The sequence below is a fragment of the Peromyscus maniculatus genome, chromosome 14 (genome assembly GCF_049852395.1).
Source record: "Peromyscus maniculatus bairdii isolate BWxNUB_F1_BW_parent chromosome 14, HU_Pman_BW_mat_3.1, whole genome shotgun sequence".
Taxonomy (NCBI): Eukaryota; Metazoa; Chordata; class Mammalia; order Rodentia; family Cricetidae; genus Peromyscus; species Peromyscus maniculatus.
Window position 1 is genome coordinate 53831834 of NC_134865.1, and position 20889 is coordinate 53852722.

At 39.8% G+C, this 20889-nt stretch overlaps 2 protein-coding genes and 1 pseudogene across 2 annotated transcripts in view; 1 reads left to right on the forward strand and 2 right to left on the reverse strand.

Moving 5' to 3' along the window:
* Window positions 1–312: 312 nt before the first annotated feature.
* Cox16 (cytochrome c oxidase assembly factor COX16) lies at window positions 313–11200 on the reverse strand. The gene is made up of 4 exons (XM_006973083.4): window positions 10970–11200; window positions 6458–6529; window positions 2011–2073; window positions 313–803 (listed from the first exon to the last, which is right to left on the reverse strand). Exons 1-4 carry the CDS (start codon window positions 11036–11038, stop codon window positions 687–689), a joined length of 321 nt encoding a protein of 106 aa, XP_006973145.1. The 5' UTR covers window positions 11039–11200; the 3' UTR covers window positions 313–686.
* A 2658-nt stretch (window positions 11201–13858) lies between these two features.
* Synj2bp (synaptojanin 2 binding protein) overlaps window positions 13859–20889 on the reverse strand; it is a 38240-nt gene continuing 31209 nt past the window's right edge. Inside the window, exons 3-4 of the mRNA XM_042260858.2 lie at window positions 20742–20837; window positions 13859–19221 (exon numbers count right to left, since the gene is read on the reverse strand). Of these exons, the coding sequence (XP_042116792.1) occupies window positions 19081–19221; window positions 20742–20837 (237 nt within the window). The 3' untranslated portion in view covers window positions 13859–19080. The remainder of the gene's footprint in view (window positions 19222–20741; window positions 20838–20889) is intronic.
* Window positions 18319–18437, forward strand: LOC121822616 (small nucleolar RNA SNORA40; annotated as a pseudogene).

The window sequence follows — 20889 nt, forward strand, 5'->3', positions numbered from 1 at the left end:
GGGTGGAGGACTGAGACTGCCTAAGCAGTGGTAAAAAGAGAAAACGAGCTGTTGGTATTAAGAACAAATCCTGCTTTCCCTCCCTAACACTTTCCTTAGGGATCTGACCGCAGCAGATCTAACAAACTGGAACTGACTCCCAGGCTGTGCTGAGGCACAACACAGGCACCTGATAACCTCAACCAGTGTGTCACATCTTCTTACCATCATGCACTGCACACGAATTAGGTCAATTATATAATTTCCTTAATGGGTTCCAGGGTTTCAGAGGCTGGTTTATAAAGTATTAGGAATAAAAGAAAAGACCATTACTAGATTATGATCATTTATTTATAGGTTTAACATAAAGTCACAATTTTATTGGGAAAATTTGGATTCAAGCCAATGATTTTCAACAAAAACCAAAACGAGGCAGATGCACTAGTGGCTGATAGAAAAAGAGGATGTGTGGCACGTTATGATAACAGTAGTCATATTTTTACTCTCTCTGTGTGTGTGTGTGTGTTCAACACTGCTACTTTCATTTGCAAGTAGACTGATTGGAAAGTCTTTATAGATTTATATTTGACTTTTTAATCAAAATTTTCAGCCATCACATTACTCACATCCAGGTTTGCACAGATCTGGAATCTTCCTAGTGGAGTACAGGCCCAGTTGAGATCATTTTATTGAAAAACTGAGCACAGTCAGGCTGCCTTAGGCTTAAGAGCTTCTGGGTTTCGTCCTTGGAGGAGTTCAGGATCTTCCCAGGGCCTTGGGCCTCGAATATTCTTCCAGTCTTCAAAAGTGGCGTCCTTTATTTTCTACAGAACCAGGAAGTTAAACACATTAGTGCTGACACCCAGTGGCTTTGGTTGAGGCATCAATAAGTGCTGAGCAGGAAGGGAAAACTCAACAGGCTCCAGGACAAGGTCAGCCAATAAACCACCTCCAAACCAAGCTTTCTGAGGGTTAGAACTTCCCTGGCTTGCTTATGGAGAGACCTCATATCTATCTTTCCCCATACTGACAAACTATTAGTGACAGAAGGAGTCTCCACTCTGTTTCTGAGAGCACAATGAATGGGAAGAGGCTGGGAAGACAAGAGTAAAGGAGGAGCTGCTCCAGCACTGCAACAGGTGAAAGGAGGAGCTGCTCCTGCACAGCAACAGCTGAGAGAAGGAGCTGCTCCAGCGCAGCAACAGGTGAAAGGAGGAGCTGCTCCAGCGCAGCAACAGGTGAAAGGAGGAGCTGCTCCAGCGCAGTAACAGCTGAAAGCAGGAGCTGCTCCAGTGCAGCAACAGGTGAAAGGAGGAGCTGCTCCTGCACAGCAACAGCTGAAAGGAGGAGCTGCTCCAGCGCAGCAACAGCTGAGAGAAGGAGCTGCTCCAGCACAGCAACAGCTGAGAGGAGGAGCTGCTCCAGCGCAGCAACAGGTGAAAGGAGGAGCTGCTCCAGCGCAGCAACAGCTGAAAGGAGGAGCTGCTCCAGCGCAGGAACAGGTGAAAGGAGGAGCTGCTCCAGCGCAGTAACAGCTGAAAGCAGGAGCTGCTCCAGTGCAGCAACAGGTGAAAGGAGGAGCTGCTCCTGCACAGCAACAGCTGAGAGGAGGAGCTGCTCCAGCGCAGCAACAGGTGAAAGGAGGAGCTGCTCCAGCGCAGCAACAGCTGAAAGGAGGAGCTGCTCCAGCGCAGCAACAGGTGAAAGGAGGAGCTGCTCCAGCACAGCAACAGCTGAAAGCAGGAGCTGCTCCAGCGCAGCAACAGGTGAAAGGAGGAGCTGCTCCTGCACAGCAACAGCTGAAAGGAGGAGCTGCTCCAGCGCAGCAACAGGTGAAAGGAGGAGCTGCTCCTGCACAGCAACAGCTGAAAGGCTGGTGTGGGTCACAATGGATAAGAGAAGCAAAGTGCAGACCATTTACCACACATTGAGATTAAAGTTATTTTTTATTCACTACTGATTATCTCGAGAAAGAGAACCAGTCATGACTAGTGAAACTGTTATAAAATGTAAAATATTAACATACTATACCTCATATTCTGATTCTAAAGTTATTTTATTCGCTTTCAGTTTTTTTTCTAATTCAGGATCAACCTATAGAAAAGAAAAAAGACATACATTATTTAATTCTTTTACATTCATTTTTCACTTTAAATTTTTTTTTCATTTTTTTACTTTCAAAAGTCATAGGAGTGACTTTAATCCCAGCACTGAGGAGGAAGAAAAAGGGGGATCTCTGTGAGTTTGAGGCCAGCCTGGTCTACATGGTGAGTCCTAAGCCAGACAGGGACATAGCGAAACCCTGTCTCAAACAAACAAAGTCATAGGAAAGATGGCTGGGACAGTTCAGCCAATTTAAAGCATACGTCAAAATCTCTACTGTCCACTGTGGTAACTAGAACACAACTCTAGCTAACATCCACTGATTTATACACCTGTGCGCCAGGCATTTGACATACACCATCTAGTTTAACGCTCACAAAACCTGTAAGACGAGCATAAATTTCTTCTTCATTATTACATGTAAGGGAAGCAGGCACAGGAGCTTGGATAACTCGTGAAAGAAACATGTCGAGCACTGGCCTTCTGCCTCCAGGGGCAGCATTATTCACCAGCCATGTAAATTTTGAAGCATGGAAATATTTAAAATGCTATTATATAATATACTTGAAAAACAAAAGAGCCCCCTCCACAGACTGAATAAAGAGTAAGCTATGGGATATTTAGGGTTCCACAGTGGCCCACTGGAGCTCATACCTGCTACCTACATGTCACAAAGGAAGGTGGGACTGGTGAAATAAAGTCAATGGACTATTTGAGTATGCATGACTTAACAGAGCCTATGAATAAAGTGATGAGTCAGGATAATCCCATGATCCCATTAGAATGATGCATAGAGACAAATGAGACAAATCAAAAAGGGTATATTATGACAAGCAGATCGAAAAATCCCAACACATGTGTGCCTGGGGTTCCAGAAGCCTATCAGTGCTATTGGTCACATTCCATTTCTGCCTTATCAGCAAACACTATCCCATTGTCTAACATTTCCATAAGCTACCATCTTGTGCTTCTATTTTCTATATAAAGTAAATTTAATGGTGTCCATTTAATGTCAAACTAATTTGCAAAACAAGAAAAAATAAAATAAAATCAACTTAAAATGCAATTAAATTTTCAGTGTAGGGTTCAACAGAGAAAATCCCACTATAGTAAGAGGGTTTCCTACGAGCTGAGAATTGGAGTTGAAACCCATTTTCTCCCTTGGCTACACTTACCAAGCCTGGAACAAGTACAGAATCACAATCAAGGGTTAGTTAGTTGGTGTCACAGCCAGGTATCACATGTTGCTTTCATATATGAAAAATTGTGGAAAAAATAAGGACAGAAAGTAAAACGATTATTGGAAATGTGTATTGAAAAAGGGAAGAGGGAGAAGGGGGATAAGAAAGGGTACTGGAGGAGCCAACATTATCAAAGCATATTGCATACATGAATGGAAATGCCAAGATGAAGCTTACTACTCTGTACAGTATACATGTTAATTTAAAAACAAGAGGAACCAAGGCTGGACACCAGGCAGATGCTGCTACTGGAGGTTAGAAAAATAACCACACAGGGCTATAGTAACAAAAGCAGAAAGCAAATGACATGTGGCAGACATCTATGTCCTTGAAAGAAATTACTATGTTCTAGACTCCATAGACAAGAGTTCACAGCTAAGCTGAAAATCTCTGAACACCAGACTGAGTTTCCTGGAGTCCTGACTGAAAGCCAGGTGGGGTCAGGTCTTAAGAATAAGGAAGAAGCAGAGATGCGCTAAGGCTAAGTCCAACTCCAAACAAGCCAGGACCTGGCTCACACCCAAGTTTAAGGGGACTGCACTCCACTCTACCCACCTAGATTAAAAAAAAAAGGACAAATTGTTTCTGAAGGAAAGCAATGCCATCTAGAACATCTACGGTTACTTAAAAACAATAATCAATATCTAACTGAAAATAATTGTAAGGCATATTCAAAGACATAATCAATCATACAGTCAAAACTGAAGAAAAGGGCTGGAGAGATGGTTCAGTGGTTAAGAGCACCGACTGCTCTTCCAAAGGTCCTGAGTTCAATTTCCAGCAACCACACGGTGGCTCACAATCACCTGTAATGAGATCTGGTGCCCTCTTCTGGCCTGCAGGGACACATGCAGGCAGAATACTGTATACATAATAAATAAATAAATCTAAAAAAAAAAAAAAACTGAAGAGAAAATAAGATAATTATATCCTTATAGGAGATGGGCCTTTTAAATAATTATAATTCATGAAGTGTTTAGAAAAAGGGGATAAAATATGACATTATGGAAAATTTCTCTAGAGTATTGACAGACATAATAAAGAATTAAATAAACAGTTCAGAAGTGAAAATATGTACCAAATCGTAAAGTTAAGGGACAGGTCTAGTAAAAAAAAAAAAAAAATCAATGAAACCAAAGACAGAGTTAGTGATTAGAAGATAAGACAGTAGAATCCAGGAGTGGGTATAGATACAAAAAGAGTTAGGCATAGATGCAGCTCATACAGGCCATGAACTTACACATAGTTTAACAGTACCCTCAAAAGCTCTTAACAGCCACATGCAGTTAACTATAGTTTAACGTAATATGCAGCTCTTACAACCCTTGAACTTAGGCATAGTAATAGTATACTCTATGGATCTTAAAGTTCCAGGTAGAAAGCAGAAAGAAAACTGAGGTGGGAGGCATTTTATAAAACATCAACCTTTTTGTTTTATGTTTCTCCCCCCCCCCACCGCCCACCACTGCATTTTTTCCCTTAAAATCTTCAAAGAATCCAAATGACAATTAGAAACTCCATCCCCCCCCCCACATTAGAGTACCTAAGAGTTAAGGAAAACATGTCTTGCTTCCATGATTCTGTTTCCCTCTCTCCCTCTCCCTCTCTCTCACTGTGCTGCAGGTCAAGCCTGGGGCTTGCTGCGTGTTAGGCAAGTGCTCTACCACTGAGTTCCACCCCTAGCTGGAGCTATCACTGTGTATAACAGAGTAGAAAGCATGACCCCTGCGAAGACTGAACTGGATCAACTGTGTTCCTGCTGGACAACACAGCTGCTACCAGAACTTCCCCTTTTTTTCACCTCTAGGCTATATTTGGTTGCACCTTTGGAATTAGAAAAATGGAATTTTTGTGAGTTTTGTAGATCAGTCCAAGTATAATAAGTTAGTGTGGTATGCACAAGCTAATTAAATATTTACTGTTTGAGGTTAAGAATTGGTGTTTGAAGATGAACCAATTTAGGGTTGATTTGTAAGTACTTGCTTGTCTCATCCTAGACATGTGAAATTCAGTCTTCTTATGTGTCCCCATCCCTGTATCCAATATACCCAATTGCAATTTCTTTTTGCATATTGTGCAGTATGCTGTTTAACTAGGGTAGGGGTTATTTAACTCCCTAATCCAGCTGTCTGTGTCCTTTTCATCTGTCATTAATGTAACAGAATTATTTAGCTTTCTTTTCCAGTGATATCTGGATCATATAGGAACTGCTATTATGATTATCCTACCTTAAAAATAGGGTCACAGTATTTACATTAAATATTAAGCTAGTACTATCTTGTAACAAAGCACGATCGGCAAGTCAGACTGCCTTACTCACAAGTGTGTGTATTTAAAATGCACACTTAGTCATATTACTTGGTGTAATGCAGCAATGGAGGGTCCATTACCAAAGTGAACAATGTTTGTATTGGCATATGATGATACATTATATATTACTTAGAAAAATCTTCAAATATCAGGTATATGTTCCTTCTCCCCAAATTATAACACATTTCTCAATTAATGAACCATAGTTCTTATGTAACATATGGCATAAATTTGACAGTGGATGTGTAATTACAGAGGATGAGAATCTTAGTTCTGTTCTGGAATGACCACAATGACTGTGTGCAAGATAGTATACCACACCTGTAAAACAGAGGACCCACTATAATCCTACCACAATGCATACACTATAAAAGATAACTATCTTCATTTATAATAAAAATATTTTATTTTACTTTATTTTAGTATCAGTAACTAATGAGAAATGACAATACATTTATAACATCCCTGGCATTAAAATAAAATAGTGAATTTATAATTAGAGAAATAAAATGAAATAAGAATTGTTGATCCATGTTCTTTAGTTCCTTATGAATCCTAAAAACAACTACATCTGAGAATATCTGGGGGGAGAAACAATAATATTACAAATTCCCTAGTGAATACAAAGAACTGTTAACAAATGCTTTATGTGATTCACTTTCATGGCTCATTAGTGATATTTTAAACAAGAGAGGGTGCAAAGATCATCTATTAGGTTTTCAAGACAAGACAGATTAATATTGCTAAATGAACTGAGCACATAATTCTTCTAAACCAAAAAACATACACTTGGACACAAGTCAAAAACCAATTATAATTCTTACCTTAATTGTCACAGCATCATATCGGATTTGTGAAAATTCCCGAAGACCAAAGGAACCTCCAACAACCAACAACTGAAACCAAGAAAAAGGACAGCTATAGGAAAAAGGAGGATGGCCTCAGACTAGCTCATTCAGTTAAACAGAGTCTAGGACAGACTATAAAAAAACCTAGAGTACTTCTCCAGGAAATTATTGCTCATCACTTAAAAGTAGATGTGGTGGGGTTACCTTCAAAGGCATTCGAGGGACACCTGGACAAATATTGAACCCTAAATACACTATGTATTTTCCTATACATATATACCTATTATTAAAGCTTAATTTTCAAAACGGGAACAATAAGATTAACACAATAACTAATAATAAAGTACAACAGTGACAATATATTGTAATAAATGCCATTTAAAGCTTATGAATTATTTATATCTGGAACTTCCCATGTTTTTATTTTTCTTTTCTTTTCTTTTTCATGACAACTGAGACACAGTAAATGAAACCTCAGCAAGGAAGGCTACTATACTATCCTGGAAAAATTCTAATAGATCATTACTGATGGCTATAAATCATCACACATGTGTCTGACTTTTCTGGTTTGCTGGTTTTTGAGACATGGTGTGGTCTCAAACTGAATAAGAATGGTCCCCATACGCTCATATATTTGAATGCTTAGCCATCAGAGAGTGGCACTACTTAGAAGGATTAGGAGGTGCGGTCTTGATGGAGAAAGTGTGTCACTGGGGGTGGTCTTCAAGGCGTCAGAAGCCCAAGCTCTCTTTTCCTGCTGCCTGCAGATCTGGGTGTAGGACTCTAGGCTATTTCTCCAGGACCATGTCTGCCTGCATGCCACTGTGCTCCTCACCATGATGACAATGGACTAAACCTCTGAAACTGTAAGCCAGCCACAATTAAATGTTTTCCTTTATAAGAGGTGCTGTGGTCATGGTGTCTCTTCACAGCAATAGAACACCAACTAAGACACAGGGTCTTATTTGCCAAAATGGGGTTGAACTTGCTATGTACCTGAGGGTCACCTTGAACTTCTGATCCTCTTGTTTCCAAATTCAAGAGGAAATAAAAGCACACCCAACTAAGTGATAGGCTACTGCAAAGTATTAAGTTTGGAGTGAAACTGTCTCTGTACCTAAATTCCTTTACAGAATTTATATAACCTTAGAAGGTGAACAAACAGAAAACTTGACTGGTCAACTAATTGATCAGACCAAGTCAAAAAAACTGCAAATGTCTCACTCTAGCCGATTAACTTATTTTTGTAGTTTCTTTGACTATAAAAGAAAGAACTCAGCAGGACAGAACTCTGAACCTCTTCAGGTTCTGAGTGCAAGTGAGACTTGATTCATGAGCCTTTTTTAAAAAATACTTTTTATTTATATTACACATACCAACCACAGTTCCCCCTCCCATCCCTCCTCTTCCCCCTGAGTAGCCACCCCCCATCCCTCCTCCAAAAGGATAAGGCCTCCCATGGGGAGTCAACAAAGCCTGGTACATTCAGTTGGGGCAGGACCAAGCCCCTCCCCCCGGCATCAAGGCTGAGCAAGGCATCCCACCACAGGGAATGGTCTCCAAAAAGCCAGCTCATGCACCAGGGATAGATCCTCATTCCACTGCTAGGAGCCCCTCAAACAGACCAAGCTATACAACTGCCTTCCACATGCAGAGGGCCTAGTTTGGTCCCATGCAGGCTCCACAGCTGTCAAGTCCAGAGATCGTGAGTTCCCATGAGCTTGGTTCAGTTGTCTCATAAGCTTTCTTTGCTTATGCAAAATCAGTAAAATTGTTTGCCTAAATTTTTTCCTTTTACGATTTATTTATCATTTGTGTATGTATGAATGCATATGTGTACATGTGTCTATGTATGGGCAGGTACATGTGGGTACCTGTGGAGGTCAGAAGTGGGCATCAGATACCCTAGAGTTGGAGTTTCAGGCAATCATGAGCAGCCTGGTATGGGTGCTGGGAAAGCTCTGGTCCTCTGAAAGAGCAGCAAGGGCTCTTAATTGGGACCCACCTCTCTCACCCCTCAAGTTTTTCTTTTCTTTTTTTTTTAGGGATTTATTTATTCGTTCACTTATTATGTATACAGAGTTCTGCCTGCAGGCCAGAAGAGGGCACCAGATCTCACTGTAGACGGTTGTGAGCCACCATGTGATTGCTGGGAATTGAATTCAGGACCTTTGAGGAGCAGCCAATGCTGCTCAAGTTTTTCTTTTAATACTATTAACTACATAGGGTAAACCTAGGAATAAAATGCTGGCTTTGTCTGTGGAGAATTTATTTCAACTTTATGATTTTTGCAAAGTTGAACATTTGGAAAACATTGCCTTTTATTTTCTTATCGAGTGATAAAGGAGTCTTGCAGTGTGCGCCACATTTCTCACTGCAGAAACCCTTAAGAGAGATTTCAAACTGTCACTGCTATTTTACCAGAAACTGAACCGGCTATAATTCTCAGGCCAGAGAAGCAAAAGCTTAGCCATTTGGGGGAAAAGGCTTGACCCCTATATCACTGATTAAATAATAAAATATAAAAAGTATAAATACATGAGATATAAATTTAAAATCTGAGGTTGAGAAAAGCAACAAAACATCACAGTTATAACTTTAAAACGTCTCACCAAAAAATGGAAAAAAAAAAATCCTAAAACTCAAAAGACAACAAATGGGGAGAGCATCTGTGATAGGTGTTCAAACGCTGGGGGAGGGGTGGGAGTGTAAAAAGAAAAACAAAACAAATGAAAAAACAGCATTAGCTTTACAGTCTCCATGTTAACTAGATCAGTACCTCAGTTAGAGGGACTGTCCCAACCGGATGCTTTCTCCTCTCCAAGCATGCTCTCTCCCACTGTCTCCTCTTTCGAAGTCTAGAGAGCCACTCCTAAGGTTCTAGGGCTCTTTCTCTTCTTAACTCCCATGATTTTGAGATAAACAGCAGCCATAATAAAAAGCTTATGTTTAACAATTATGCATATAAAATATTCTTATCTACTTTTAAGAAAAGAATGCTATTTTGGATTACATAAGACCATTACTAAACAGACTCATCAGGCTGTCTTTATACATATACATACAACATGTAACAACAATAAGGAAGTCATGAATTTGAGATGGAGGAGAGGATCACAGGAGAAGTTGGAGGGGGAAGGGAGGGGTAGAAATGATGTTAATACAGTGCTCATCTATGAAATTCTCAAAACACACATAATTTTTAAATAAAAATAATGCTATTTCACATACACACGCTAGAAGAGTGTGTGTGTGTGTGTGTGTGTGTGTGTGTGTGTGTGTGTGTGTGGTGTCTGTGTGTAACAAACAGAAAGGAATGGCCGGTTAAACACCTATCAGGTAAAAGATGATAACGAATACTTCATCTGAAGAAGTTGCTTTTGTTACATGGCTGGAGGCTTCCTTAATTTGCCAGGGCACACTTGACTATGGTGTGATAAAACAGAAAAGAAAGTCTCAGAACTCAAAGGAGGTTCTGTCAGATTGGGTGGGCATAGAAAGTGCTCTTTGTTTTACTAGTGGAAGGGCAGCTGACTAGAAAACAAATTAGGTTTAAAAGTTTTGTCTAAATAGCTCCAGAGTGTGTCTTCCTAACACTTGATTTGACCATTTAAAAATTGACTGTGAAGGCATCTCCTTGCTGATTAACTCTGAAAATAGAGCAGGAAACTAAGTCTACACAGAAAGCCTCACCCTTAGGGGGTTTTGTTTGGTTTGGTTTCGTTTGTTGTCTTTCACGAAGTTCTTGACTTTTATGTTTTTGAAAAGGAAGAAAATCATATTGGTTCCCATAGTGACAGATGTGTGATTGCAAGTCAGTGGCTAAAATCAGTGCTTCTGAACAGCAGAGGAACTTCCAGAAAACAAATTTTACACATGCCTTGTATACAAGAATTGTTGTCATTTTATAAAAACTAATGCTAATTCTGAAACTCTTAAAGCAGACTGCAGAGTTTCCTAAAGATGAAAATAAAATCAAAACACACCAAAGATGACTAAAAAACCTACTACATTTCTGAAGTCTCCTTTAGTACTGCTCAAATACAAAGGCTGGAACTTCACCTGTACCAATTGCCGTACCAAAGTAATGAAACTATTTTTTTTAAACTTTGTATTTATTTTCTTTGATATGATATCGGAGGGTGCTAAAGCAAATTAACTTGTCAATGATAAAACAACAAATGGACATAATTATTGGAGCGCCAGCTCTGATTGGTCTTCTGCCAACCTCAACCTTTAACCCCAGGAAAGGTTACTGTAAAACGGGAATAGTGACAACACGCACGTTCATGAAGGGAAAGGGGGCGGGGGGGGACGCGGGGTACACTTCTGAGTGTGGACTGGGGAAAATCTAACAGCTCACACCTCTAGCAGTCCCTTCCTAGCACAGGCCCCTGCCACAGGAATCCTGCAGACAGCACACACGCCAGGCAGAGGTGGCCCCGCCCCTCCCGGAGGCCCCGCCCCGCTCGGGCTGCAGCCACTCACCAACATGGGGACTCCGTAGCGAAGGGTCTTGTTCTTGCGCAGAGCGCGCAACACGGCGGGCGCAACCATGGCTGAAGCTGCAGTCGGCTTAGCCCCTTCGGAGCGGCCCCAGCGCGACCGCCTAGAACCCGGCGGCCTCGGCCGTCTCCCAAGCGAAGTTGTGGACTCAGCACTGGCTTCGGGTGCCGGGTTCTCGCCTCGTAGGCCTCCGCCAGTCCAAAGTAATCGATTCGTCCTAACACACTCCCGCTCCCCCCCTCTCCCCGGAAGTCAGAGGCCGCTGAGCTTTGGTTCCGGGATGCTGCAGACGCCGGGGACAATTGCATTTTAGATTTGGAAAACCTGTAATTCACATATTTTGGATCTTGACTAGTGTCTTCTGGCTTGACAAATAAATTCAGCTAAAGGGCAGGGGTGTTATTTTGAAACTAATGCACAAGTAGCGTGGGTAATTCACCAGGTTAATGAAGACTTCTTAAATCGTGGCTCATCAGTTATAACCGAACCTTTATGTTAGTACTATTAATGTGCGATTGCCTATAGTTAATGAATTCCTGTTTTCCATTGGCTAAGCAACTTTACGACCTGCTTGTGTGCTGGATGGCTCAAAGAACATGGAGATGAAAAAGGAACAGGCCATCTAATGGGAACAGCAACTAAGGTAGAAAGTACAGTAACTTGGCAGAACACCCACTCTGCCATTTTGCAGGCTGAGGCAGAGAAAACCTTTCCATCTGCCTCTGGCTCTGATGCTGAAATGCTTCTGGTGTCGACTCCCAAGCTGTCCCACAGGAGAAGCTCCTTCCTTTTTAGGCTAACAACTATGTCAGAAAGAAAGGGGCTAACGGGGGGGGGGGGGGGGGGAGGGGAGTGATGGTTAATCTTCCATAGCACTGGGAGATAGGTTAATACATAATAAGATTCTCTTGGCTGTGCCTCCATGGTTCACTACATTTTTTTTTTTTTTAAACAAGCTTTAAAACCCTTTGTTAGAAGACTTCGGTCTGGTGATGTTTTTTGGTGGTGGTGATGTGGTTTGGTTTTGTTGTTGTTGTTGTTTTGCTGCTGTTCGTTCCATACTCCATCCTGGAAGACTTCAGTTGAGTGATGAGATGACCACTATCCTCAGCTTCAACAGAAACTGGAGGAGGGTCTTGCCTGCTGCTCAGGACAGTTGGAATGGAAGATTATCCCCCACAACACAGAGTATTGAATCGAAATCATTTGATGTCTAATGGATTCTCTTTGCTGACATGTATCTCACTCCTCTTGAGTCCTATTTAAGCCAAGTCTGTCTGACACACTGTGGAGGCCTTGTTGGACAAAATCAAAGTGGTGCTGTATTTAAATTCTCATGTTGAGCCAGCTGCAGACCGTGGCAGGGAAATAAAGATTTGGGGAAACGAACATTTCGTTCACTAATTTGATGTGACCAAATGTTTGTAAAATGCCAGGAGATCTGGTAACATCTGAAGATATAAAGATAAATAATTTAAAAAATACCAAACATTTTTTAAAAGATACTAACAAGTGGGACAAAAGTCTAGGTTTGACAAATACTTTTGCATTGGGATTTGCCCTTCTTGAAATGCTCTTCTGAAGATCCCACCCTCAATGCTGTGTAAAAGCTTAATCTGCTCAACCAGAAGATGAGAGGCCACATGGAGAATAACCAAGGCACTCCAGTCAACAGTCAGCACTGCCAGGCATAGAAGAAAAACCATCTTGGACCACCCATCTCTGTGCAGTAGTACTCATCTAGGTGCAGTTATGTTCAGCCAGTGGTGACTACAGCCAATGTTAGCAGCAGAAGAAATAATCACTAGACAGAATTTTCACTTTTCAAAGAATTACTGACCCATTGTTGCAGTAAGCCACTCATTTTTTTGCAATGGTTCAGTATGTAACTGATAACCGACATACCTTGTCTTTCACAAGTCATCCTATATACTACAGACCACCAAATGAGCTATGTCTAAACTCTATGACATCAACGATCAACAATATAAACTGCCTTTATAAAAAAATCAAACTCAGCTCTATACAAACTCATGGGATAAAGCTTAATTTTCACATCTATTAAGTCCTTATTAAACTATGGCAAAAACCCGTTTCTGCCTCCCATCTTAGGTTTGAGTAATAGAAGAGGTTGAGTAAATGTTGGCAATTGCTCTCAAACACTGAATTTAAAGACAGAATGGTGCTGCTACTTTGCCTAGAAAGCATTTACCTTAGTACACTTAAGTTCATATTATGGCCCACAATGGAAAAATGTAACAGCATGATTGGATCAAATTAAATATGTGCTTTCATTTTTTGAAGTAGTTCAAGACTACAGGAGTCCTTACTGGTTTTAAGTAAACTGCTAGATCTGGTAACTAAACAGCTACACAACTGGAACAAGTTATCTTCTTTAAACATCAAGTTATTTTATCTATAAAGATGGGACTATTTGTACTGCCTTGTAGTTTTGAGAATCTGATGTTGAGAATGGGCAGCAAAAGATAGCATCTAGCACCTGGAAAGTAGTGTTCAGCCATATAATGTTCTGAAGCCAGACTGCCTGCCTTTAAATCCTAGCTGACATTTAGTAACTGTTAAGTTACTTGGCAGGAAACTAGGCAAGTTTCTTAACCTCTTTATGCCTTGCTCATCTCATCATAAAATGGACATAACAACAGGACTTCGGATAATACCTACAACACTGGTGAGCACCTCTATTAGCAGTACTGAGTCCTGATGTTTACCTGTTCTGCCAAAAGTAAGCTTCAAATTTAGGTTTCTTTCTCTTCCCATTGTCCCATCAGCATTGCTGGTTTAAAGTGACAGAAAACTAAGGAAATAGTTATTAATATTTTCCAAAAGAAAAAAAATCCAAGACTGTAGATATTCAAACAAGTTCAACAGGTCTTTATTGAATGTCATAGTTCAACGGGCAAATCTGGATGCACTGGTATCAAACAGTGAGGTTGAAATCAGCATCAACACTGGCTTTGTGGTGATACTTCTTAGTTAATGTGGTTTTATGTCTACTTGTTTACCAAGTAGCTCTTAGGCATCTAACCTGTGAAACAGCTGCTGTTTACATTCAGGGATGCAAGGGGGACATAAGAATCAGAGCAGAAAGGAAACAACATACAGCATTTAAGGAAGATAATTTTCCAGGAACTAAATGGCCTGGAAGGTATACAAGTATTCAGTAATAACAAATTCATTCAAATTAGTATTGGAGACACAGAAGTAAAACAAAAACAGGATTTAATCTGTGTCTTCATTTGCAAACCTACCAACTATGAAAAGGACCATCCCATTTTCCTGTGACTAGTCAATATATTTACACAGCTCTTTGGTAAATCAATCTGCTGATTAATAACAAAATAGCATTTGAAAACCTACATCAGTCCTCTTCCCTTCCCTTTCTCCTCTGTTAAAATAGAATATAACAATGAGGGAAGTTATAGTTACAGGTATTAGTGTTTACTGGAGCTAAATTCCTTATACCAATAGAGCACTCTTCTGTCGATTTCTATAATATCAAGTACATCAGGTAAACAGGCACGTGCTTTGTATTCTATATATAGATACCAACACAAGAGTCAATGGCAGTTCACAATCTGGTTCCCATTGGGCAGAATTCTTTAAAATACTGTCTCTCCCCCACACCCCTTAATCATAATTGCAGTGTAGGCTGTGAGAACTAATCTCAAAAAAAAGATTTGCAGTTAAAAAGAATAGCAAAAAAAGGCTTAGCCTGGTTTAACAGCCAACCCTTAAACTACTGTGAGAGGTAGAGAGCTTAAGAACTCAAAATGTGTACTTCTCAGTGATGTTGGAAAGATACATTAACATCAAGGTCACCCACTCTCAGATGCTGGGCTATCTCAATTTAGTGACTAAATTTTATCTTTATATTGCTATACTGGTGTTGATGGTTATCTGCTAGATGGAGAAAAAAATCTTTATCAAATATACTTTCCACTAAAAGTGGGTAGAATAAAATCTTTATTGAAACACACACACACACACACACACACACACACACACACAGAGCTGACCTCCACTCACAGGGATCTGCCTGCCTCTGCCTCTACCTCCTAAATGCTGGGATTGAAGACATGTACCACCATGCTTGGCCTCTAAATGCATTTTAATTGCTTATTTGCACAATAAAAAATACCACAAACAGCCTATATCTAATTTTAAACTACTGAAATTAAAACAACACGTGATTGGGCTTATCAGATTGTTCAATGTGATCTCCCATTCAAATCTTGATACCTACAATCCTCTTTAGCTGTCTATCAGTTCTTCTGGTCTTTATTGAAAGCCCATTGGGAAAAGATGGAAGTAAAATGAGATTTTAAAATACAGTTTTTGTATGTATTCTTGTAGTGGTGACATTCAAAACAAATTTGAGACAAAAACAACACCACTAACTTTTCTCACTTCTAATACAAATTTTATCCAAGAGTCTATTAGAGTCACAATCCTATGATTTGGTTCTTATATGGCTACACATGTTACCAGAGGTTGATCAGTCTGTCCTGAGCACACAGGAGGAAAACAATGTTCCACTTCTTACTCTACCTCTCAGAGAGCTGGGCTCTGAACTTAGCCAAGTTCTTGATTCTGGCTAGAGCCTCATCTGCAAGTGATCTGATAATTTAATGCCATGGAACATTTCCAATAGAGGCTGCACATTTTAGATACCTCGTGAAACATATTTTATTGTCCAAGTCCTAGTCCCAAAGGTCCTTATTTAATGTGGGTTGACCAGCTAGCTGTCCAAGTGATTCTAACTAGACAGGGGTGAATCTCAAACTTCAGCATTAGTCAGTTACCTAAAAGGACAGAATTGCTGGTTGCCATGCTTGTCTCACTCCGTAAGTATGGGATGATGCCCAAAAATTTGCAGGGAAAACTGATGCTTTTGTCCAGAGACCTTGCTTTGAGAACTGTTAGCAATGGGAATATTACTAATACTGTCACCCAAAGTCCTGAGTTTAAATCATGATTCTATATTACCACCTATACAATCTTGGAAAACAATTTATTCTCTCATTCTCAGTCTCTTTATAACAATACTTGGATCTCAAGGTTATATATAGTGTCACCAGTCAATTTAGTACAGCCCTGGCATAGACTGTAATTACAAATACTATTTTTATCTGTTGCCTGTGACTAGATGGTCCAATTAATTACATGAAATCATTCATACAGAAAACTGCAGGAAACAGAAACAGAAACGACTGAAGCAAATAATATCTATTAGAATTACATATAAAAACACATTGATAAATACAAGAAAAATACTTTAAGTATACCTATAATCAATATTCAAAACTTTAAACATTATAATTTATGTGGTAGAAGCATCATATATAGTCTATAAGGTAATAGGAATATCAGAGTCAGTCTATGATAAACATAAATTTTTTACAATCTATAATGGATTCTTAACATCCCATCTATGCTAATTTTAGTTTACATACAACCAAAAGTGAAATACTAAAGTATTTGCCTAAATCTTAAATGTTTTGGTCAAGTGCTGTTTATTTCCCAAAGAGACCCAAGTGTATCAGAATTCCTATCAACCGAAGTAAAATTCCCACCGAAGATGTTTTGTATTTACATATATCAACACAACAGCTTTCTATCCTCCTTGCCATTTGTTTCAATTTGTAAGTGTGACCGTCTTTCAACAATAAATTCCAAGCCCTGAAGTGAATACTAGAGGTAAATAGGCCCATGGCAGAAGCCGCTTTAGATGCCATCGAACACAAGGAGGGTACAGACACTGGGCCTCCACAGTGGTGCTGGTTGCAGCAAGAACTACAATATGTTTTTGCATTTTCTGTGGGACTTAGAATAACTCCTATTACTAAATCAATTTCAAAAAGTACTGAATGGCTTAGTTATGTGAAGACTGTTAAAAGCAAATCTCTCCCTGTATCAACAGTTTACCCAGAGGCAAAGTCTCATCAGACTTTTTAAGACTTTCCATTCTACTCTGATGCCACCACACAACAGTTTTCCTTTTCTGAATTCCTTAAAATAGCTGTTGATCATCTGTCAACAGTGTCAACCACACTGTGCTCTATCTTGCATGGTAACATTTCTTTCCATACTGGTTTCATTTATTATTCGACCTGATAGACTTTTTTCACCTATTTATGAATGCTCTTACTAGATGATTAGCACCTAAAGATCTTTAACCTGTCCCTTCCTCTATGGAACGCTCAATTCGCAGGAGCTATTTTCTATTGTTGTCTACAACATAAACAACTTACACTTACATGGCTAATTCCATTTTAACTGTTCTCTTCCTAACTGTAATCACAATGTCCTTTCAGATGAAGTCTGTGCATTTATTTCCCTTCTTTGTACAGGTGTCTTGACAAAACTAATGTGCAACCAACACTTGTTAAGTAATTGCTAGATTGTCAGGAAAACTCATAATCTTCTGTCAAAATAACAGTCTGGCCAATATATTTAGAAGATAAAAATTATTTTGTTAAAAAAAACTAGGCTTGGTTCAACTATCCTCGGCACTCTAAAACCAACTCAGACACTACATGAACAGGATGGCTCCCACCTCACCAATATCCCTGCTGTTCCCTGGCATCTAGTCATCCACACTCTAGTCTCAGGCTTTCCTTGGAAACAATCAACAAATTTCCTTGACCCCTCTATCAAACAAACAAACCTTATTCTTTCCCCTTCTCTGAAAAATGGTCCATTAACTTATTAAAATCAAAGCTAGTGTTTAGAGGTTTTTGGTTTTTTTTTTTGGGGGGGGGGTAGGGGGTGGGTAAACAAAACCAAAAACCACATCAATTCAGGCCTTCTTATCTTAATCAGAAGCAGGCTGGTTTTAGGTCTATTCTACCAGAAAGGCAGTTCCTAAGGTTTTGCCTGATACTAGAAACTGAAAACTGTGAAGCAGCCTTGAGGGTTCAAGTGCCACCTTGAGGCATGATCTTTTTTTCAGTCGTCTATCAAGACAACTTTTGGCCCTTCTGGTTCATTGGGCCCTACTGCTGCCCACATCTATCCCACTTGACCCTTTAACAGCACTGCTAAATACCAACTAGGCTGGTTCAGAGATTGGTAGAACTTGTCTTTATACCTCCAAGTCTTTGAACAGATTGACTTGAGCAGAGCTGTTCTAGTACAATTCACCACATCACCATAGCTACCGTGTGACACTTGTTCTACAGTTTCCAATCCATTGTTTCTGTTATTATTTCCCTAATGATTGAGCTTTCTCTTTTAAAGATCATTTTCCCATCTCCACTATACACGCTCTGCAAAGAGCTCCTGACGTGCTTCATTGACAGTCATCCCTTAGCACTGTGTATGTTTGTAATTTGTGGACAATGACTTACAGACAAGTGTGCAAGGAGGTTCTCTTTACAATCCAGAACTCACTGTTAATATGAGTCTTGATTATATATGAAGGAATATGATGACCCCCTAGTCCCAAAAAATTGTTCATTAGAAACCCAGGAACTAGTATGGTTTTCTCACCTCTTATAAGGCATCAGTGTTATGTTATCATATATGCATATGTGTACTACTGTATATATTTATTTTTTGAAGTAAGTTTAAAAAAAAAAAACTTCATTCGCCTGTGTCCAATATAGGCATCTAGGTATAGAGTTACAAATTAAAGGCCACAAACACTTCACAAGGAAAAGCATTAAAAGGAAAAGAAAAAAAGTAAAGATCAGCTCCTCCTTCCATGTAGCACAGCTAGCCTTCAAACATGCCAGCTAAGAAAAAGGTGTCATCCATGGTGACAGGAAGACTGAGCTTTTCCTCTTTGGGTGATAGCTGAATTTTTATTGGCAGTTCTAGTAAAATATGTAACTTCTCATTTGTTCTTAGCAAGGCTTCTCCCTCCCCCCCACAAGCTTTTCTTCAAATAATACCTTTACTCTCCCATTAGAATTTGAAGTCTTGGCGAGTTTGAACAGCAAGGTTTTGAGTGGTAATCAGTCACTTTAAATCATGTGTTGGCTATGTAGAGGATAAAGGATATAGGAGACTGGCAGGGAAGGTGAGTGAGAGAAATAGTTCATTGGACACACTGGAAGACCGCAAGCATTTCAAAGCTGTTTTCGGTATCTCACAAAGGCCCAAACTGCAACCATGGTGAGGGCAAACACTGGTAGCAGCACCATGGCTACAGGAATCCCACTTGGTTCTCCTTCACCTCGATGTACTATAGGTCCATTCTGCACTGGTAACTGAAAGAGAAGGAGAAATATTAAATCTGACTACTGCATATGCCACAACTAAAATATCCAAGTTGACAATTACCTGGAGGTGTAATCTACACCATCCAAAGCTATAAACCCCACACAACCTAGCAGAAGGAGGTCTTGTCCTAGCTGATGCATCACTTTCACAGATACTCTGGGAAAAATAGTTCTGATAGGGAAGCATTTAACTTTGCTTGGTACTGACTTAATGGGACCTCACGGGGTAAAGTAAATCATTTCTGTTTCTATAATGCCTCTATCTTGCTATATATGTTTCCTATCAGAAAAAATGAAGGGATGAGATGAAACCTATGATCCTTCAGGAAGTCTGGATATTGCTGAGCAGCAAAGGGAGAGAAAGAAGACTTCTTTTTGGAAATATTTACTTACAAAGACTATCAGTCATTAGAATACAGTAAGAGCAGATCCAGACAGTGTCAACACAGTTGCAATGACATTATTTAGAAACACCATACAGCTTCCAAGTCATCCTCTTGCTCCTAAGATGGAGTCTTGTCCCCCATGCCTAAGTTTGCAATGCTGTCACACTCACATTCTGTTTGCAACTCTGGTTGCTTTCTTGGATAGCTTTATATTTTGCCTTTCTTATTTTTCTTTTCTTTAGTTTTTGTTTTCAGACAAGAGTCTCACCATGTAGTTCAAGTTAGCTTCTGTTTCTCCAGTTTTTTACTAGCTCCTTTTAATTTTCTTCAGCCTTTGAATCCTCACTTGGCCTCTTAGCAAAGAACAGACCAAGTTAAGAAAGAATCATAGGCACAGTGAACTTGGGCTATAGATGAACTCAGAAATCCTTGGTGCTGTAAGAGGAACTCGGACCTCCTTCCTATCATCCAAATTATCAATGGTGGTGCATGCCTTTAATCCCAGCACTCAGGAGGCAGAGCAGGCAGATCTCTGAGCTCAAGGCCAACCTGATCTACAGAGTGAGTTCCAGAAGAGCCAGGGCTACATAGAGAGACACTGTCTTAAAAAAAAAAAAAAAAAAACAAGAAAGAAAGAAAAAAGAAGCAGATGTAAAGAGTCTCAATTCCACTTCCTTTTTCTTAAGAGTTGCCCTTCAAGTTGCACTCAGGTCTTAGCCAATGTGGTCATAGAAGAAGCCTTATAACAGGAGACAGAAAACATAACCATCTTTGTAGTCATAAATAAGAGTTTTCAAAGGTACACAAATAGTGCTTTCTTTAAAAAAAAAAAAAAAAGTGAAGTGATTCTATTTTCTTTCCATTTTTCATTTGACTAAACTTTACCTTTTTTTAAAAAAATTACACTGAAGGTAGGACCTGGGTTCTAAGTATAGTGTTATACACTTCTTTTACTGATAAACAGAAATGCCAAAGGACTCCTGTGTATGCTAGACAAACCCTACAATGCAGTAATAGCAAAAGAAAAAAATAAAGCAGACTTTGAAGATTACATCCACAAGTTTATTCACAAGTGCAGTGAGAAAGCCTACTGTCCCACATCTGGCTGGAAGTGATACCTACCCTATGCTGTACTCTCAGGGACACAGCATATCCCGCATTACGAAAGAGGTCTACAGCATCCTGGTGTAGCAGGTTCTTTAAGTCTCGGCCATTTACCTTTCAAAAACAGCAAGAAAGAGAGCTAAGAAAGGCAAGGGACTAAGTCTCA